This window comes from Coregonus lavaretus, assembly GCF_964263955.1.
Source record: "Coregonus lavaretus genome assembly, chromosome: 3".
Taxonomy (NCBI): domain Eukaryota; kingdom Metazoa; phylum Chordata; class Actinopteri; order Salmoniformes; family Salmonidae; genus Coregonus; species Coregonus lavaretus.
This window is the reverse complement of record NC_139990.1, coordinates 36,362,294-36,381,602: the sequence shown is the minus strand read 5'-3', so window position 1 is coordinate 36,381,602 and position 19,309 is coordinate 36,362,294. Positions and strand designations below refer to the sequence as shown.

General features: G+C 44.0%; 1 protein-coding gene across 1 annotated transcript; it reads left to right on the top strand.

Annotated features, from left to right (window-relative positions):
- Nucleotides 1-5,971: 5,971 nt before the first annotated feature.
- On the top strand, nt 5,972-14,896 carry LOC311116190 (putative C-mannosyltransferase DPY19L4). The gene is given in 21 exon segments (XM_084157386.1): nt 5,972-6,079; nt 6,082-6,087; nt 6,349-6,448; nt 6,566-6,739; nt 6,952-7,076; nt 7,343-7,433; nt 7,639-7,760; nt 7,955-8,100; nt 8,449-8,572; nt 8,785-8,919; nt 9,133-9,264; nt 9,531-9,632; nt 9,848-9,921; nt 10,123-10,281; nt 10,407-10,526; nt 10,639-10,759; nt 11,442-11,498; nt 11,619-11,701; nt 11,870-12,002; nt 12,211-12,369; nt 14,206-14,896. Coding segments are annotated over 21 exon segments (2,349 nt in total). The 5' UTR covers nt 5,972-6,058; the 3' UTR covers nt 14,371-14,896.
- Nucleotides 14,897-19,309: the final 4,413 nt, after the last annotated feature.

Below are 19,309 nucleotides of genomic sequence, written 5' to 3'. Positions count from 1 at the left end.
TGCTGATTGAGGTCATCTCGAACCTCTTCCCATGTCAACCCTGTCATACACAGATGCCTCCCAGCCACTTTCACTATCAGCTGAATCCTCTCTGTTTTAGACTCTACTTTAGCAGTGCTATTGATAGCTCCTGCTATGAACGTCACCAGCTCTCTCTTTTCTATGTATACCATATCGCTGACCACCTGCCCCGTAATCCCCGGTCTAGATGCTCCTACCCATGTCTCCCTTGAACCTGTATCTCCCTGGACCTGGACCACCCTCACTGCCTCAGCATATGACACCCTTCTCTCCACTCTCACTTGTTGCACCTCAACTGCTTCATTGCCTCACACCCACCATATGGGTACATAAGCCCTCACATAATAACTCATATATCCTATGGTTACTTTATTTGGCAGTACCCTGTCCTTGAAGTGTAACAGAATAGACAGGCTATCTACCCTAACTCCACCCATTGTTGCTTGCAATCTTTGAACATTCACTAGAACGTTGTCGCTTACCTCTTTAGTGCTAACACTCACAGGCACTCCTGTTATCACCCCTTTAATCCACTGCTTCCCTGCTTGATCAGTCCAGCTGCTCGACACCACCTTACACTTCCCTATTTGCTTCACTCTGAGAGCTTTTTCCCTCTGCGCCACGTCCTTACAGAACACTAACAAGCTCTTAACACTTTAGCATTGACAACTTCCCCAATCAACTCTTTTATCACAGCCGTCAACCTTATCGGACTCATCGCCCCAACCCACCCTTCCTCCCTAAACTTCAGAATCACTTTATGCTCCTCCTCACCTCCATGCTCCCCTCGCAACTTATCTTGCCCTTCCTCGGCACTCTCTACCTCCGAAATGCCACTAGTGTTGGAAACTATGTTGCTCTCCTCAAACGTCCTTTTCTGCCTCCTCTGTGCCTCCATAGACCTCTCGCTCCCTTTCTCTCTTTCCTACTCCCCCCTACCACTTTGCTCCATACTTGCTTCACTTTCTTCTCCATCACGATCTCCTACCATCTCTGACCAGGGCCGGCCCTCCCATTAGGCAAGATTAGGCAGTTGAATTTGGGGGGTCATTTTGACAATTGTCTGCCGCCCTCCGCGCCCCTGATCGGCTGCTACACCGCCGACGGCACCCCAGCCAGCAGCTCATAGTTGCTGCAGTTCCCACCGTCACCCCATTCCCACTTCTTCCTAAGTTCACTCCCACTATCCTTAGTAGCTACGGTGATGTGTGTGTTTATATGGCATTATCCAATTGTGAAACATTCATAAAAATGAATCTACCAATTAAATGATTGTTTTGTTTTTTATGTTTGTGTATGAAGAAGACGATTAGTGATTAAGGCAGTAGCCTAACCTAGCATGTTAATGTTAGCTAGCTATTACTAGTGGATATAATTTTAGCTAAAAGTAAGCTATATAGATTTGAAACAATTTGCTACCATGTCTAAGAGACAAAAACTATCAGGAAGCGAATATTTTAAAAAACGAATGAGAAAAGAGGCACAATCTCTAAACCAAAGAAATTCGCTGCTGAAATTTATCAGCATGCAGCAATGTCCATCAGCCGTTGTGGAGAATGATAAGCCTCTGAGGACAGGCCATTCATTCGCCGAGAACAACGAGACCCCGTTCACTGATTCTAGCAGCGAAGATGGCAAACTGGAGGAGTCCGAGCCATGCACTTCCACTGATGATGACAGCTCTCTGGCTGGACAAGAACAGGTGGTTGCACCAGGCCTAGCCACACCTCCAACAATGCCGGCGAAGACCCTACTATCTTGGACCCGGACTCAGATTCGTCGCTCCCCGTCCCCGATGACAGTGGTGGTGCTGCTGCTAAATCCAACTCCAAGACTGGGCCACATCAGGGTAATTTTAGTGGGCAACGAAAGTTTTCGGTGGCCCACTACAATAGGAGGATGGCAAAAGGGGGAGAGAGTGGAGAGACCATGGCTTGTCTATTCCAAGCAAAACGGCGCAGCTATTGACGGAGAGACTCTCCACTGGCAGCAGGTGCTGCAGAGGCTCATAGCCCTGATACGTGTAATGGCCACCCAGAACATTGCGTTACGTGGGACCACCGATTGGCTGAACGAGCCAAATAATAGGAACTTTCTGAAGTTTGTGGAAATGCTGGGTATCTTTGATGGAATCATGAAGGAGCATGTAAGGAGAGTACAGTCCAAAGAAACACATGTGCACTACCTCAGTAAAATAATCCAGAACGAAATCATTGACATGCTGGCACAAGAGATCCAGTAGACAGTGTGCAGTGATCTAAAAGCAGCCAAATATTTTTATATAATTTTGGACTGCACACCAGACAAGAGCAAAACAGAGCAGATGACCATGGTGGAGCGTTTTGTTTAAACCGAGGATGATGGGTCAGTGCGCACGAGAGAGCACTTCCTGGAGTTTAATGAACTGCTTGACGCAACGGGGGCGGGCATTACCGAGTTGCTCATCTCAAAACTACAGAAACATGGCATCGCCATCATGGACATGAGAGGGCAGGGGTATGACAATGGGGCGAATATGCGGGGGAGGCACAGCGGAGTTCAAAAGAGAGTGCAGGATATAAATCCGAGGTCTTTTTTTGTGCCATGCAGCGCACACTCGCTGAACCTGGTTCTCTCTGATGCAGCATCGTGTTGCTTGGAGGCGGTTGAGTTTTTTAACACCATCCAAGAGATTTATACATTTTTATCCAGATCTACACACCGCTGGGACATACTGAAAGAGCATGTAAAAGATGGACTCACAGTGAAACCCCTCAGCACCACGAGATGGGAGAGCCGGGTGCAGGCTGTGAAACGTGTGTTACCAACTCTGGGAGATTTATGATGCCCTGTTGTCGATCACCACCGACACCAAGCTTATAGGCAGCTGTGGTGCTAAAACAAGGTTAGAGGCAAACAGCATTGCCGCCAAGATGAACAACTTTGGCTTCATGTGCGCAGTGGTCTTTTGGTATGACATCTTGTTCGAAGTGAACATCACCAGTAAGAGTTTGCAGGCGGTGAGTTTCAACCTTTCACTAGCAGTGGCTCAACTGAACTCAACCAGGGTATTCCTCCAAGACTACCGCTCTGATGCAGCTTTCTCTGGCGAATTAGCAAGCGCAAAAGAGTTGGCAGAGGAGATGGGTATTGAGCCCTGTTTCCCAGTGCAGCCCACGGTCCGTCCCAGGAAGAAGAGGAGTCTGTTTGGCTACAAGGGAGAGGATGAGCCTGTGACTGACCCTCAGCAGAAATTCAAAGTACATTTCTTTAATCAGATTCTTGATTCTGCTATCCAGTCCGTCAACGAGCACTTTACGCAGCTCGAAGAGCACAGCAGTATTTTCAGCATCCTGTACAACATCCCCACCATCAAGGACATGGACACTGCAGCACTTACCAGGGACTGCGCAACACTGGAGAGGGCCCTTACGTATGGGGATTCCAGGGACATCGACGCAAAATATCTGTGTAATGAGCTCAAAGTCTTGAGCAGGAGACTGGACAGTGAGGCAAAACCACTCAACGCACTGGAGTACATATCCAGACACCAAATGGCCTTGTATCCCAATGCCTTTGTTGCCCTGAGAGTTCTTCTCACACTCCCGGTGACAGTGGCAAGTGGAGAGCGCACATTCTCCAAGCTCAAACTCATCAAAAACGACTTGCGCTTTACTATGAGTCAAGAGAGACTCAATGGACTCACCACCATATCAATTGAGCACGAGTTGTCTTACAAAATCAACCTCCAACAAGCAGTGTATGCTTTTGATGCCAGGAAGGCCAGGCGAGTCAACTTGTCTTTGAATACACTCGCATTAATTTGTAAGATTACTCAATTATCTATCACCTGTTTACTTTGTATTTTTTAGATTTATATAGACTACAACCTAATCTTTCTTTCTCTCTCGCTCTCTCTCCTCTCTCTGTCTCTCGCAGATTATTTGATTTCAGGACCATGGACAGCTACCGAGAGAAAACATCGCTGACTGCAGAGGAAAGTGGCCACTAGGCGAAGACTAAATAAATCAATGCTGAAACTGATGACTTCCACATGCCTTTTGGCGAACACCCAAAAAAAAATCTTTAAGCAATGGCTTTTTTCTGGCCACTCTTCCGTAAAGCCCAGCTCTGTGGAGTGTACAACTTAAAGTGGTCCTATGGACAGATACTACAATCTCAGCTGTGGAGCTTTGCATCTCCTTCAGGGTTATCTTTGGTGTCTTTGTTGCCTCTCTGATTAATGCCCTCCTTGCCTGGTCCGTGAGTTTTGGTGGGCGGCCCTCTCTTGGCAGGTTTGTTGTGGTGCCATATTCTTTCCATTTTTTAATAATGGATTTAATGGTTCTCCGTGGGATGTTCAAAGTTTCTGATTTTTTTCTATAACCCAACCCTGATCTGTACTTTTCCACAACTTTGTCCCTGAACTGTTTGGAGAGTTCCTTGGTCTTAATGGTGCCGCTTGCTTAGTGGTGTTGCAGACTCTGGGGCCTTTCAGAACAGGTGTATATATACTGAGATCATGTGACAGATAATGTGACGCTTAGATTGCACACAGGTGGACTTTATTTAACTAATTATGTGACTTCTGAAGGTAATTGGTTGCACCAGATCTTATTTAGGGGCTTCATAGCAAAGGGGGTGAATACATATGCACGAACCACTTTTCCGTTATTTATTTTTTAGAATTTTTGGAAACAAGTTATTATTTCACTTCACCAATTTGGACTATTTTGTGTATGTCCATTAAATGAAAAAAAAATAAAAATGCATTTAAATTACAGGTTGTAATGCAACAAAATAGGAAAAACGCCAAGGGAAAAGAATACTTTTGCAAGGCACTGTAGTTGGCTGCAAAGTAATAACAACATTGTAACTCTCCGATGCAGGGGTTAAAGTAAAATTCCCTTCTGTAGGTAAGGGACCTCCTATTTGTGCACCAACTTTTTTTATGGGCATAATCATAGAATTACATAATTGGAGCCTATTTCTTCCTATTCCCAAAAATAAGTGGTAAGCCTACCTGTTTGACAGACACAATTATGCTATCCATAGATGTCGGTATAGCCAAATACTCCAATACTGTAGCATGCACTGATTAAATACCTCCGTGCCTGGGAAAGGCTTGGTGTGTTTGGTTAAAACCTGGGCTCGAATTGAGTGAGGGTAACGCATACCCTTTGTTAAATAAAAGAGCAAAAATGATGTCTATTGTTTGCTTTATATTTTGAAATAAATGCATAAAACGTACCCAAATTATATCTAGCGTTCTATAACGATGCTTAACTCGGTGATGCCTTATGTTAGAAACAAGCTCTAAAATGCCCGCGAAAGACGAGACTCCGATGCATATGGGGATATATTGATTCCTCTCTATGACTTTCTGAAGCTGAGCTGCAGCCTATAATATTCGAGGAGATTTTAAAAAATTGACTTTGCTATTCTATCCCTATTAATTGAGTTTTCCTCTTTCTGAAAAGAGAAGATGTTTGTTCAAACCCAGGCAGCTTTTAGGGAAGCACTTCTGTTGTTGGGTTATACAATGGACAAGCCAGCAGTAGCCAACATTTATCTGCGTCGGTAGAGCCTCTGTCTGGGTGGAAAGGTACATTTTGAAAGTGCCATGCTTAGATTCATAAGGCTGTCTATGATGTAATTATTTACAAACAAGACACACTGCCGCCGAGTAAAGTTTGATTGTTTATCAACTATTGATACCGGAGCTTCGATCAGTTTCAGTATCATCTCGTGATGCACTCTTTGTTTTGGTTCTTTTCCTGGTTTTTCTATGTTGAAGACGTCTTCCTATGGAGTTTTAACATAAACATTTAGCAAGTTTCCACACTGCCATCTAGAGTGTAGGAGAAGGATTGATGACAGTAGGGAAGAAATGGTTGGTTGAAGAAATCTCTTGAGGATTCGGAGGAGCTAGCTACCTCACGTTAGTCATGCGTTGAATCAAGTTCGAAGACAATCTCGTTAGCTAGCTAAGTATTAGCAAGCTAGTAGTAGTAGCAGTAGCAGCTAGCTAACTAAGGTTAGCTATCGAGCTCTGTTAATGTCATGGAATTACTGTGAATCTCTCTGGTAGGTAGCGAAGGTATTCGTTAGCATAGCCAGCTAGATAGCTACCTGTTTGTACAGATATGTCATCATTTGTTAGGACTCTGTCAGTATGCTAATTTTAGCTAGCTAGCTGACTAGCAAACCTTAACATTGTTAACGTTAGCTAACAGGCCAGAAGGAGCTGCTATACTGGTAGCTAGTTAGCCAGGAACTAGCTGTGTGGATTATGTTAGGCCACGGTGTCTGACCCATTATGTGAATATGCCTCTTGTGGTTTAACAGGATATGGCAGAGTTGAGATGCCGGAAAACAGCGGTAAAGGAGGGAGAAGAGGAGGAACACCAGCAGTGTGAATCTGAACCTCGCTCAGAGAATTTTACAAGTAAGCAACCACACTCAATAGGTGTCAAGATACAACTGTAGGCCTACATGGTTTTTTGACAGCCAGGAAATAAATATATGTGGGTGAAGTTGTAATTTATTCATTTTCTTTTACCAGTGGACAAGGTTAGTCTGAAGAAGTGTTCAGAGGACACAGATGGAGCTACTTGTGGGGCTCAGGAGAAAGAGAAGGAAGATGAAGAGGAGGAGGAGAAGAAGGAAGAAGATGAAAAGGAGGAGGCAGACAGTCAGAAGCCCTCTCCTGTCAAAAGAACCCGGAGCGCCTGCAGATGTGAGTGGATCTCTTGTTATTTTCTCACTGGAAGGGTAGGGATGATTATTCTCTTTCACCAGATACTTCCTCCAATGTTATGTGAAATAGCCTGGGGACAAGGTTACTCACTGACTGACACAATCACACAGTAAAATATGTGCGTGGGTGAGTGTGTGACTTTTGTCTGACAATAACGTGATGTTCAAATGTACTTTACCCCCACTCCGCAGCGGTTATGCTTCAGAGTCTAGTGAAGCTGTTCTTTGGATGCCTGGCAGCAGTAACATGTGGCATGATGTATGCAGTGTATCTCTACACCTACCACGAGAGGAAGTTCTGGTTTTCTAGCAGACAGGTGGGTAGCGCTAGCCTGGGTACTAGTCTGTTTGTGCTACCATTCCACTCCTTTCCACTCCTTGTCATGCCACACTTGGGATGCCACACCAGGCTAGGGTAGCGCTGGGTCTTCCCCCAATCCATTTCTCTCTCTCTCAGCCCTCCTGTTTTTCTCTCCTTCCTCTCTTGTTCTCTTGTCCTGTCTGATAAATCGTTAAATAAGGGCCAGATGTTAACAGGAATATGAACAATGCTTACCCTACCTTTGTGCTTATTTTGTATCAGGAGCTGGAACGGGAAATCACCTTCCAGGGTGGCAGTGGACTCTACTATTACTACTACAAACACATGTTGACAGCACCCTCCTTTGAAAGAGGTAATGGCCTAATCTTGCCCCAAACAAACCAGTATCCAATACAAATCAGTGGTTTTGATATCCAAACCTGAGACAGCCTGTCTCACCCAGTCACAGTTCTACTGTAACACTATCATATGTTGCCATACTGTTACTACATCTATGGTTTTCAGTGATCATCCTCTTCTTATTTCTGTCTTATGGATTCGTTGTTTTTCTGCTTTAGGGATATACGAGCTGATGAGAGACAACAGGACTGTGTCTGGTCAGACCATCAACGCAGTGGAACGCCTGTCTCTGTACCCAGAGCTTGTTACTAGCCTGCTCTATAGAGTCACAGGAAGCCAGGTCAGTCCACCACCCAGAGATAATCTCTTTCCCTTGATCAAAAAGATCTGACATGAACCTGTGTTTTTTGGCTGCGTGGCAACTTGCGTTCGTTGACGCGCTGCCTACCCACAACCTGCAGTCTTATCACCCATAGAGATGCTGGTGATGTACTCTGTGTGTGTCTGACTGGTATGGTTTCCTCCACCCATCAGGATGTAATAGAGCCAGTATACTTCTACATCGGGGTGGTGTTTGGCCTCCAGGCTGTCTACGTCACTGCCCTCTTCGTGTCCAGCTGGGTGATGAGTGGCACGTGCGTGGCTGGCATACTGGCTGTGGCCTGGTATGTCATCAACCGGTGAGAGTGTGTTCATCTCCCAATCAGACACAATGGATGCGTCCCAAGTGGCACCCTATTCCCTTTATATTGTGCGCTACTTTTAACCAGGGCCCTACGATGCAGACTATGTCTGTTTCCCCATTGTCCTGCTTTTTCCAGAGGTGTGCACTTGCACCCTCCCTGTCATGGATTTAAAAGCATAGGAGTGTTGGCTGGAGGGTAGTTTCCACCATTGTTAAATCCATCAGAGAAAGTGTTCAAGTGTGATGAATCAGGACACAACCATTATCATGGTCTTCCTAGGCATTCAGACATTACAACTTAACTTGTTTTAATTCTGTCATTGTTCATTCATTGTCTCCCCAGACCAGACACAAGCAAAGTGGACTATGCCATTCCTCTGCGGGACAACTGGGCCTTGCCTTATTTCTCCTGCCAAGTTGCAGCTTTAACAGGATTCCTGAGTAATAACGTTAACTCTGCCACAGAGGTGAGCTACCTTTGCATGTTGCTCCAAATGTAACAATTACTTTTTAAATACCTAGGTCATTGAAGTAAGGGAGAGGAATAGATCATTGTTATGTGTGGGATATAGGGAATATAGAGATTCTAAGTTTGTGTTTGAAAGCTCTTCATCATACCACCTGTAGGTTTTTCCCCATTAGTAAAATTGACACGTTGGCTCTCCCCTCTGTGTTGTAGATGTTCTGTTACCTCCTGATGAGTGCCACCACCTTCACCTTCATCCTGGTGTGGGATCACAGCCACTACGTGCTCTTCATCCAGGGCCTGGCACTGTTCCTGCTTGACTCCTTTGACCTGGTGCCGCCCCGCAAGGTACTTACTTACTGCCCTCCAAAGTTATTGTGATATTATCTTATTTTGAAGACCTATTTGCTGACTTCAAATGCTGACTTCCGTCTTCATGGTTCTTGCAGATGAAACATTTGCTGAAGGATATTTTGGTATGATAAAATGTCAAAGTGTTCAGTCAATTGGATATAGTCTCAGTATCTCTCTCTCTTTCTGTCTCTCTGTGTGATTGTCAAGATGGCTGACATTCACAAGGTGTACCTGAGCTCTCTCTTCCTGGCCTACATCCTCCAATTCCAGAACCCAGCCCTGCTCAGCTCCCCTCTGCTCAGCCTCCTCATCAGCACAGTGCTCGCGAGGTACTTCCAGGTAGAGATAGCTTCTCACTCACTCTGTGGAACCAAATGGCAGTTAGGCTTTGGAGCTGTAAGTTAGCTTCCACCTTTCACACAAAATTATGAAATATTGAACGTCCAATACCGTTCACACATGGAGGAAACGTTTGATTGAAGCATAAGGTGTAAATTAGTCTTAATAAGATGATGGAAGCTGCTAATGTTAGATAACAGAGGTTTCTCTGATCTTTGACAACTGCCACAATCACTTTCAAAAGTTGTCTGTGGTCTTGTTTTCAGCAAAACATGAAGATGGGCCCCCTAGTGGCCAGACTGATGAAGGTCTTTCTGCATTTCTACCTTTGCTTCACCACCGGGATCACCTACAGCTATGTGGCCAAGGTGAGAGTCCCTGAGTTTAGGTTCAGTTTCATCAATATTGTAAAATTGATGGAAATATGGGAATGTTCCCTCTCTGGATGTGTATTTGTCTCTGGATGTGTATTTGAAAGGAAATTGCAACATCTGATTAACAAACACACAACATGTTGTAGTAGATGGGATTTTAGTTGAAAAATTTAACTTTTCATGTAATATGCTTCTAATTTGATTTCCAGCGACTAATGCCAGTCAGTGAGAGTGATTTCATTTTGAGATTTCTTGAAGTGAAATTCGGACTCAACACAACAACGTGAGTTGGAACACTTTCTAACTTAGAACTGACCCAAATATTTGGCATTCAGCAATAAGACAAAGATAAGGTAATTCTAATGTGAAGTGGCCTGAAGTCTTACTGTAGTAATATTAAGTGTTCAATCATGATGTTCACTAGCAATGAACAACAGCAAATATTAAAATATTCACAAAATATTGAATGGATACTCTTCCTCAGAGACTTTGTGACCAACCGGCTCCTGTGTCAAGAATGCTTCCAGACCCCCAGTCAGGACTTTTTCCTGCGGCTTACCCAAGCATCAGTCCTGCCTTTCTACCTACTGGTCCTCCTTATCTGTCTCATATCAACACTGCAGACCATCTACAGGAGGCTCAGGTTAGAAACTACACATAGTAGACGCCAAGAGAAGCTGTTGTTTTGTGTTCTCATAATATGGTCGATTTGAAGTATGAAGGTTTTTGTATGGCCATTCAGTAATTTTTGTATCTCCATGGTGACAGTGGTGAGCCAATGAAAACGAACCTCAGACTCGAAGATGGACGAATAGGAGAGCAACCCGAGGTCATCTACCACGTTTTCCACACAATGCTGTTCGGGGCTCTGGCTATGGTCTTTGAGGGGTGTGTTCCTAAATGATTCAGGCTTACTTGCTATAAGCTGTCAGACATGGAACAAAAAAATGGCTGTCATTTTTCACATGTGGTGTTCAACTATGGATTGACTCTCCCGCAGGATGAAGTATTTGTGGACCCCATACGTCTGCATGTTCACAGCGTTTGGTGTGTGTTCTCCAGAGCTCTGGGTGACTTTGTTCAGGTGGCTGAGGCTGAAGTCCATCCACCCTGTGGTACTGGTGAGAGAGGCATTTTCCATTCAATTGTCTCCAAGCACCATAACCTCTACGCTTCGAGTGTGGACATGCCTCCGGCTCCATACTCATAGCTAACAAATAGATTCCAGAACACTGAACAGTCCCTTTACAAGTCAGAATGTTGAATAAACTTTATTTGAACTTACTCTACTGGTTGTCAGCTGATTTCGTCATTATGCAGTTGGAAATGTGAGACAAAATATTCACAGGAAAGTATTATTAAACCGACTTCAAAACACATGCGGGTCGCTGTGTGTGGCTATCACGGTTTGTTCATCACCTGAGGCACGCTCACACGATGTAAATACATGCTGCATGCATACTAGCCGAGCGCGTGCAGGTGTGTACATGGTTTTGCGCATGTGTCAGGTGATAGAAATCTCAGCGCAGTACCAGCGTCTTGAAAGTCAGGTTAATAATGGATATTTATTCTCACATTTCCAGAGGCATAAGGACCAACCGCAGAGACAACCAGTAGAGTAAGTTCAAATGTAAGCTATTCTGGCTTTTGGAGGTCGTAAGAGGAAGCTTTCCAAACAATTGTATTGCTTTGTTTCAGACTGATACCTAGATATCAGTCTGATGTTTTAGGCTACAAGCACAATATCTGTTCATAATGTAAAAGTATAACATTAATCTTTTGCTGCTTGTTTTACCCAAACAGGCCTTGATCTTGAGCACAGCAGTTCCAACTATCATTGGATTCAGTTTATGGAGAGAGGTGAGGTTTGCAATATACGTTAGTATCATCATGTATTAGTATTCTCATGGTTTGAACTTTAACAATTAAGGTGACATTTGGAACATGTTAAATTGGCATAACCCTCTCTCCTTCTTTCAGTACTTTCCCCGTGTCATAGCAGAACTATCAGAGCTGCAGGAATTCTATGACCCAGATACAGTCGAGCTGATGAACTGGATAAAGTGTGTAATCTGCCTCACACAGATCATTTAATACCCTTTAATGCAGTTTACCTTGACTTGAGGGTTACACAGTACATTCTTACTGAGGATTCTGACCCACCAACTCATTTCTGCCTCCCTCCCTCTTTTTCTGTCTGTCCCGCCTCTGTTCCTCTCTTTCCTCTCCAGGACCCATGCCCCGATGGCGGCAGTGTTTGCAGGCAGCCCACAGCTGTTGGGATCGGTGAAGCTGTGCTCAGGTTGGACTGTGACCAGTCTGCCTCTCTACTCAGACATTGACCTGCTGAGGAGGAGTGAGGATGTGAGTATGCCTACCTGAATCATATGGTGTGCACTTAGTAGAGTAGACGCAAACAGGAGAAAATGTTATGAGATAGAAAAAAACATTCTTAATCCTACAGGTTAAAACATATCTCCCCCTGAAACATAGGATAGCTGTTCTCCCTAGCAATTAGTTTTTTCCTTCTGTCAATCCCCCCATTTGAAACCTTATGGTTTGTGTCAAATAGACGTACCAGGTGTATGCAATGAGGTCTGCGGAAGAAGTCTACAAGATTCTGTCTTTGCACAAGACGAGCTACGTGATTATCGAAGAGTCGCTGTGCAACGAGTTGAGTCCCACCAAGGGCTGCAGGATCAAAGACCTGCTGGATATCGCCAACAGCCATGTGAGTATTATGAACACCACTCCCTATACGTCAAAATTATACTAGATGCACGCACACACACACTTTGATGATAAGCTGTAAATTGTTACAGTACATAACAACGCTCTGTCGGAGCAATATAGCCTATATATACTACCGGTCAAAATTTTAGAACTACTCATTCAAGGGTCTTTCTTTATTTTTACTATTTTCTACATTGTAGAATAATAGTGAAGACATCAAAACCATGAAATAATATGTTATATTTGAGATTATTTGCCTTGATGACAGCTTTGCACACTCTTGGCATTCTCTCAACCAGCTTCATGAGATAGTCACCTGGAATGCATTGCAATTAACAGGTGTGCCTGCTTAAAAGTTAATTAGTGGAATTTCTTTCCTTCTTAATGCATTTGAGCCAATCAGTTGTGTTGTGACAAGGTAGGAGGGGTATACAGAAGATAGCCCTATTTGGTAAAAGACCAAGTACATATTATGGCAAGAACAGCTCAAATAAGCAAAGACAAACGACAGTCCATCATTACATTAAGACATGAAGGTCAGTCAATACAGAACATTTCAAGAACTTTGAAAGTTTCTTCAAGTGCAGTCGCAAAAACCATCAAGCGCTATGATGAAACTGGCTCTCGTGAGGACCGCCACAGGAATGGAAGACCCAGAGTTACCTCTGCTGCAGAGGATAAGTTCATTAGAGTTACCAGCCTCAGAAATTGCAGCCCAAATAAATGCTTCACAGAGTTCAAGTCACAGACACATCTCAACATCAACTGTTCAGAGGAGACTGTGTGAATCAGGCCTTCATGGTCGAATTGCAGCAAAGAAACCACTACTAAAGGACACCAATAAGAAGAAGAGACTTGCTGGGGCCAAGAAACACGAGCAATGGACATTAGGGCGGCAGGTAGCTTAGTGGTTAAGAGCGTTGTGCCATTAACCGAAAGGTTGCTGGTTCTAATCCCCGAGCCGACTAGGTGAAAAATCTGTTGATGTGCCCTTGAGCAAGGCACTTAACCCTAATTGCTCCTGTAAGTCACTCTGGATAAGAGCGTCTGCTGAATGACTAAAATGTAAAAAAAAATTAGACTGGTGGAAATGTGTCCTTTGGTCTGGATTACAAATGGGAGATTTCTGGTTCCAACCGCCGTGTCTTTGTGAGATGCGGTGTGGGTGAACGGATGATCTCTGCATGTGTATCTCCCACCGTAAAGCATGGAGGAGGATGTGTTATGGTGTGGGGGTGCTTTGCTGGTGACACTGTCTGTGATTGATTTTATAATTCAAGGCACACCTAACCAGCATGGCTACCACAGCATTCTGCAGCGATACGTCATCCCATCGACAGTGGGACTGTCATTTGTTTTTCAACAGGACAATGACCCAACACACCTCCAGGCTGTGTAAGGGCTATTTTACCAAGAAGGAGAGTGATGGAGTGCTGCATCAGATGACCTGGCCTCCACAATCCCCCGACCTCAACCAAATTGAGATGGTTTGGGATGAGTCAGACCGTGGGAACTCCTTCAAGACAGTTGGAAAAGCATTCCATGTTAAGTTGGTTGAGAGAATGCCAAGAGTCTGCAAAGATGTCATCAAGGCAAAGGGTGGCTATTTGAAGAATCTGTTTAAAACTTTTTTGGTTACTATATGGTTCCATATGTGTTATTTCATAGTTTTGATGTCTTCACTATTATTCTACAATGTAGAAAATAGTAAAAATAAAGAAAAACCCTTGAATGAGTCGGTGTTCTAAAACCTTTGACCGGTAGTGTACATGATTGCTTTCTTGCACATTACTGTTCTTTCTTGCTTTGACTTTTGCCGTCCTTCCTCCACCAGGTGGTGTATGACAAAGGCGAGATGTACTCCTTCTCCAAACATGGGCGATTCTGTCATGAGATAAAGATGAACTATTCGCCCTACACCAACTACTTCTCAAGGGTTTTCTGGAACAGGTCCTATCACGTCTACAAAGTCAACTCTGTCATCTCCTTCCAGTACTGAAGACAGCTCAGCTTCAGTCTAACTACTGAGCCAATACTTTCTTCTGTCTCTGCAGTGTCTGTTACCATAGTTGGATGCAATACAACCCCTTCGCAGTTGATTCTCGTAAAATCAGTGGAAGCGTGTTGATTGAATATTCAGTCCCCCTTTGACATTCTACAGGGAGTGTAAATTGTCTTGATATTCTGCACAGTAACAAATCGAAAACCCACACATGTAACAGAGTGAGATCCATGATGAGAACATTCAGTTGGTCCCCCAATTGTTGCATGTCAGATAAGTGGTCAAACTCTTAATGAATAGTTAGGGGCGAAGTTCACAATGCCATGTGAATCATAGTACTGTATTTCGTTTTCCAAAACACAAATTACTGTGATGCCTTGAGTGAAAGCAAAACACACATGCATGTAAGGGCTACAGGTCCACTATTCTCTTCTTGTCATTATTTACCTCTTAATACTGACGCACATGCAGTGCATGTGTGCTGTTAAAGATTAAAGTTTGCTGCTTTGTGTCTTAGGATGTATTTGGCTGCACGGCCCCATTTCTTCTGTATGATGTAAAAAGGAAGGATGAGGATGAGTAGAGCTCACTCTTAAGCCTTATGGCAGGGTTTCCAATTTGGCCTGCGGGTGGTTGTATTTGGCCCCCCCAAGTGTTCTGAGAAAAAAAATATATATACAGTGCATTTGGAAAGTATTCAGACCCCTTGACTTTTTCCACATTTTGTCACGTTACAGCCTTATTCTAAAACTGAATAATTTCCCAACGCACTCTTTGTGTGTATGTGTATATAAACTCAGCAAAAAAAGAAACGTCCCTTTTTCAGGACCCTGTCTTTCAAAGATAATTTGTAAAAATCCAAATAACTTCACAGATCTTCATTGTAAAGGGTTTAGACACTATTTCCCATGCTTGTTTAATGAACCATAAACAATTAATGAACATGCAGCTGTGGAATGGTCGTTAAGACACTAACAGCTTACAGACGGTAGACAATTAAGGTCACAGTTATGAAAGCTTAGGACACTAAAGAGGCCTTTCTACTGACTCTGAAAAACACCAAAAGAAAGATGCCAGGTTCCCTGCTCATCTGCATGAACATGCCTTAGGCATGCTGCAAGGAGGCATGAGTACTGCAGATGTGGCCAGGGCAATAAATTGCAATGTCCGTGCTGTGAGACGCCTAAGACAGCGCTACAGGGAGACAGGACGTGACAGTTGATCGTCCTCGCAGTGGCAGACCACGTGTAACAACACCTGCACAGGATCGGTACATCCGAACATCACACCTGCGGGACAGGTACAGGATGGCAACAGCAACTGCCCGAGTTACACCAGGAACGCACAATCCCTCCCATCAGTGCTCAGACTGTCTGCAATAGGCTGAGAGAGGCTGGACTGAGGGCTTGTAGGCCTGTTGTAAGGCAGGTCCTCACCGGCAACAACGTCGCCTATGGGCACAAACCCACCATCGCTGGACCAGACCAGCAAAAAGTGGTCTTCACTGACGAGTCGCGGTTTTGTCTCACCAGGGGTGATGGTCGGATTCGCGTTTATCGTCGATGGAATGAGCGTTACACCGAGGCCTGTACTCTGGAGTGGGATTGATTTGGAGGTGGAGGGTCCGCAATGGTCTGGGGCGGTGTGTCACAGCATCATCGGACTGAGTTTGTTGTCATTGCAGGCAATCTCAACGCTGTGCGTTACAGGGAAGACATCCTCCTCCCTCGTGGTACCCTTCCTGCATGGTCATCCTGACATGACCCTCCAGCATCACAATGCCACCAGCCATATTGCTCGTTCTGTGCGTGATTTCCTGCAAGACATGAATGTCAGTGTTCTGCCATGGCCAGCGAAGAGCCCGGATCTCAATCCCATTGAGCACGTCTGGGACCTGTTGGATCGGAGGGTGAGGGCTAGGGCAATTCCCCCCAGAAATGTCCAGGAAATGTTGCAGGTGCCTTGGTGGAAGAGTGGGGTAACATCTCACAGCAAGAACTGGCAAATCTGGTGCAGTCCATGAGGAGGAGATGCACTGCAATACTTAATGCAGCTGGTGGCAACACCAGATACTGACTGTTACTTTTGATTTTGACCCCCCCCCCCCCCCCCCCTTTGTTCAGGGACACATTATTCAATTTCTGTTAGTCACATGTCTGTGGAACTTGTTCAGTTTATGTCTCAGTTGTTGAATCTTGTTATGCTCATACAAATATTTGCACATGTTAAGTTTGCTGAAAATAAACGCAGTTGACAGTGAGAGGACGTTACTTTTTTTGCTGAGTTTATATACACTACCGGTCAAAGGTTTTAGAACACCTACTCATTCAAGGGTTTTTCTTTATTTTTACTATGTTCTACATTGTAGAATAATAGTGAAGTCATCAAAACTATGAAATAACACATATAGAATCATGTAGTAACCAAAAAAGTGTTAAATTAACAGGTGTGCCTTCTTAAAAGTTAATTTGTGGAATTTATTTCCTTCTTAATGTGTTTGAGCCAATCAGTTGTGTTGTGACAAGGTGGGGGGGGGGAGTTCATTAGAGTTACCAGCCTCAGAAATTGTAGCCCAAATAAATGCTTCACAGAGTTCAAGTAACAGACATATCTCAACATCAACTGTTCAGAGGAGACTGTGTGAATCAGGCCTTCATGGTCGAATTGCTGCAAAGAAACCAATACTAAAGGACACCAATAAGAAGAAGACACTTGCTTGGGCCAAGAAACACGAGTAATGGACATTAGACCGGTGGAAATATGTGCTTTGGTCTGGAGTCCAAATTGGAGATTTTTGGTTCCAACTGCCGTGTCGCTGTGAGACGCAGTGTGGGTGAACGGATGATCTCACGTGCATTTACCACCGTAAAGCATGGAGGAGGAGGTGTTATGGTGTGGGGGTGCTTTGCTGGTGACACTGTATGTGATTTATTTAGAATTCAAGGCACACCTAACCAGCATGGCTACCACAGCATTCTGCAGAGATACACCATCCCATCGGGTTTGGGCTTAGTTGGACTAGCATTTGTTTTTCAACAGGACAATGACCCAACACACCTCCAGGCTGTGTAAGTGCTATTTGTCCAAGAAAGAGAGCGATGGAGTGCTGGATCAGATGACCTGGCCTCCACAATCCCCCGACCTCAAGCAAATTGAGATGGTTTGAGATGAGTCGGACCGCAGAGTGAAGGAAAAGCATCCAACAAGTGCTAAGCATATGTGGGAACTCGTTAGAGGCTGTTGGAAAAGCATTCCAGGTGAAGCTGGTTGAGAGAATGCCAAGAGTGTGCAAAGCTGTCATCAAGGCAAAGGGTGGCTATTTGAAGAATCTCATAACATATTTTTTTATTTTTTTTAACACTTTTGGTTACTACATTATTCCATATGTGTTATTCCATAGTTTTCATGGCTTCACTATTATTCTACAATGTAGAAAATAGTAAAAATGAAGTAAAAACCCTTGAATGAGTAGGTGTTATAAAACTTTTCACCTGTAGTGTATGTGTGTATGTACAGTTGAAGTCGGAAGTTTACATACACCTTAGCCAAATACATTTAAACTCAGTTTTTCACAATTCCTGACATTTAATCCTATTAAAAACTCCCTGTCTTAGGTCAGTTAGGATTAAGAATGTGAAATGTCAGAATAATAGTAGAGAGAATTATTTATTTCAGCTTTTATTTCTTTCATCACATTCCCAGTGGGTCAGAAGTTTACATATACTCAATTAGTATTTGGTAGCATTGCCTTTAAATTGTTTAACTTGGGTAAAATGTGTCGGGTAGCCTTCCACAAGCTTCCCACAATAAATTGGGTGAATTTTGGCCCATTCCTCTTGACAGAGCTGGTGTAACTGAGTCAGGTTTGTAGGCCTCCTTGCTCGCACACGCTTTTTCAGTTCTGCCCACAGATTTTCTATAGGGTTGAGGTCAGGGCTTTGTGATGGCCACTCCAATACCTTGACTTTGTTGTCCTTAAGCCATTTTGCCACAACTTTGCAAGTATGCTCGGGGTCATTGTCCATTTGGAAGACCCATTTGCGACCAAGCTTTGACTTCCTGACTGATGTCTTGAGATGTTGCTTCAATATATCCACATAATTTTCCTTCCTCATGATGCCGTCTATTTTGTGAAGTGCACCAGTCCCTCCTGCAGCAAAGCACCCCCACAGCATGATGCTGCCTCCCCTGTGCTTCACGGTTGGGATGGTGTTCTTCGGCTTGCAACCATCCCCCTTTTTCTTCCAAACATAACAATGGTAATTATGGCCAAACAGTTCTATTTTAGTTTCATCAGACCAGAGGACATTTACGACCTTTGTCCCCATGTGCAGTTGCAAACCGTAGTCTGGCTTTTTTATGACGGTTTTGGAGCAGTGGCTTCTTCCTTGCTGAGCGGCCTTTCAGGTTATGTCGATATAGGACTTGTTTTACTGTGGATATAGAAACTTTTGTACCTGTTTCCTCCAGCATCTTCACAAGGTCCTTTGCTGTAGTTCTGGGATTGATTTGCACTTTTCGCACCAAAGTACGTTCATCTCTAGGAGACAGAACGCGTCTCCTTCCTGAGCGGTATGACGGCTGCGTGGTCCCATGGTGTTTATACATGCGTACTATTGTTTGTATAGATGAACGTGGTACATTCAGCCATTTGAAAATTGCTCCCAAGGATGAACCAGACTTGTGGAGGTCTACAAAAAAGATTCTGAGGTCTTGGCTGATTTCTTTTGATTTTCGCATGATGTCAAGTAAAGAGGCACTGAGTTTGAAGGTAGGCCTTGAAATACATCCACAGGTACACCTCCAATTGACTCAAATTATGTCAATTAGCCTATCAGAAGCTTCTAAAGCCATTACATAATTTTCTGGAATTTTCCAAGCTGTTTAAAGGCACAGTCAACTTAGTGACTTCGGACCCACTGGAATTGTGATACAG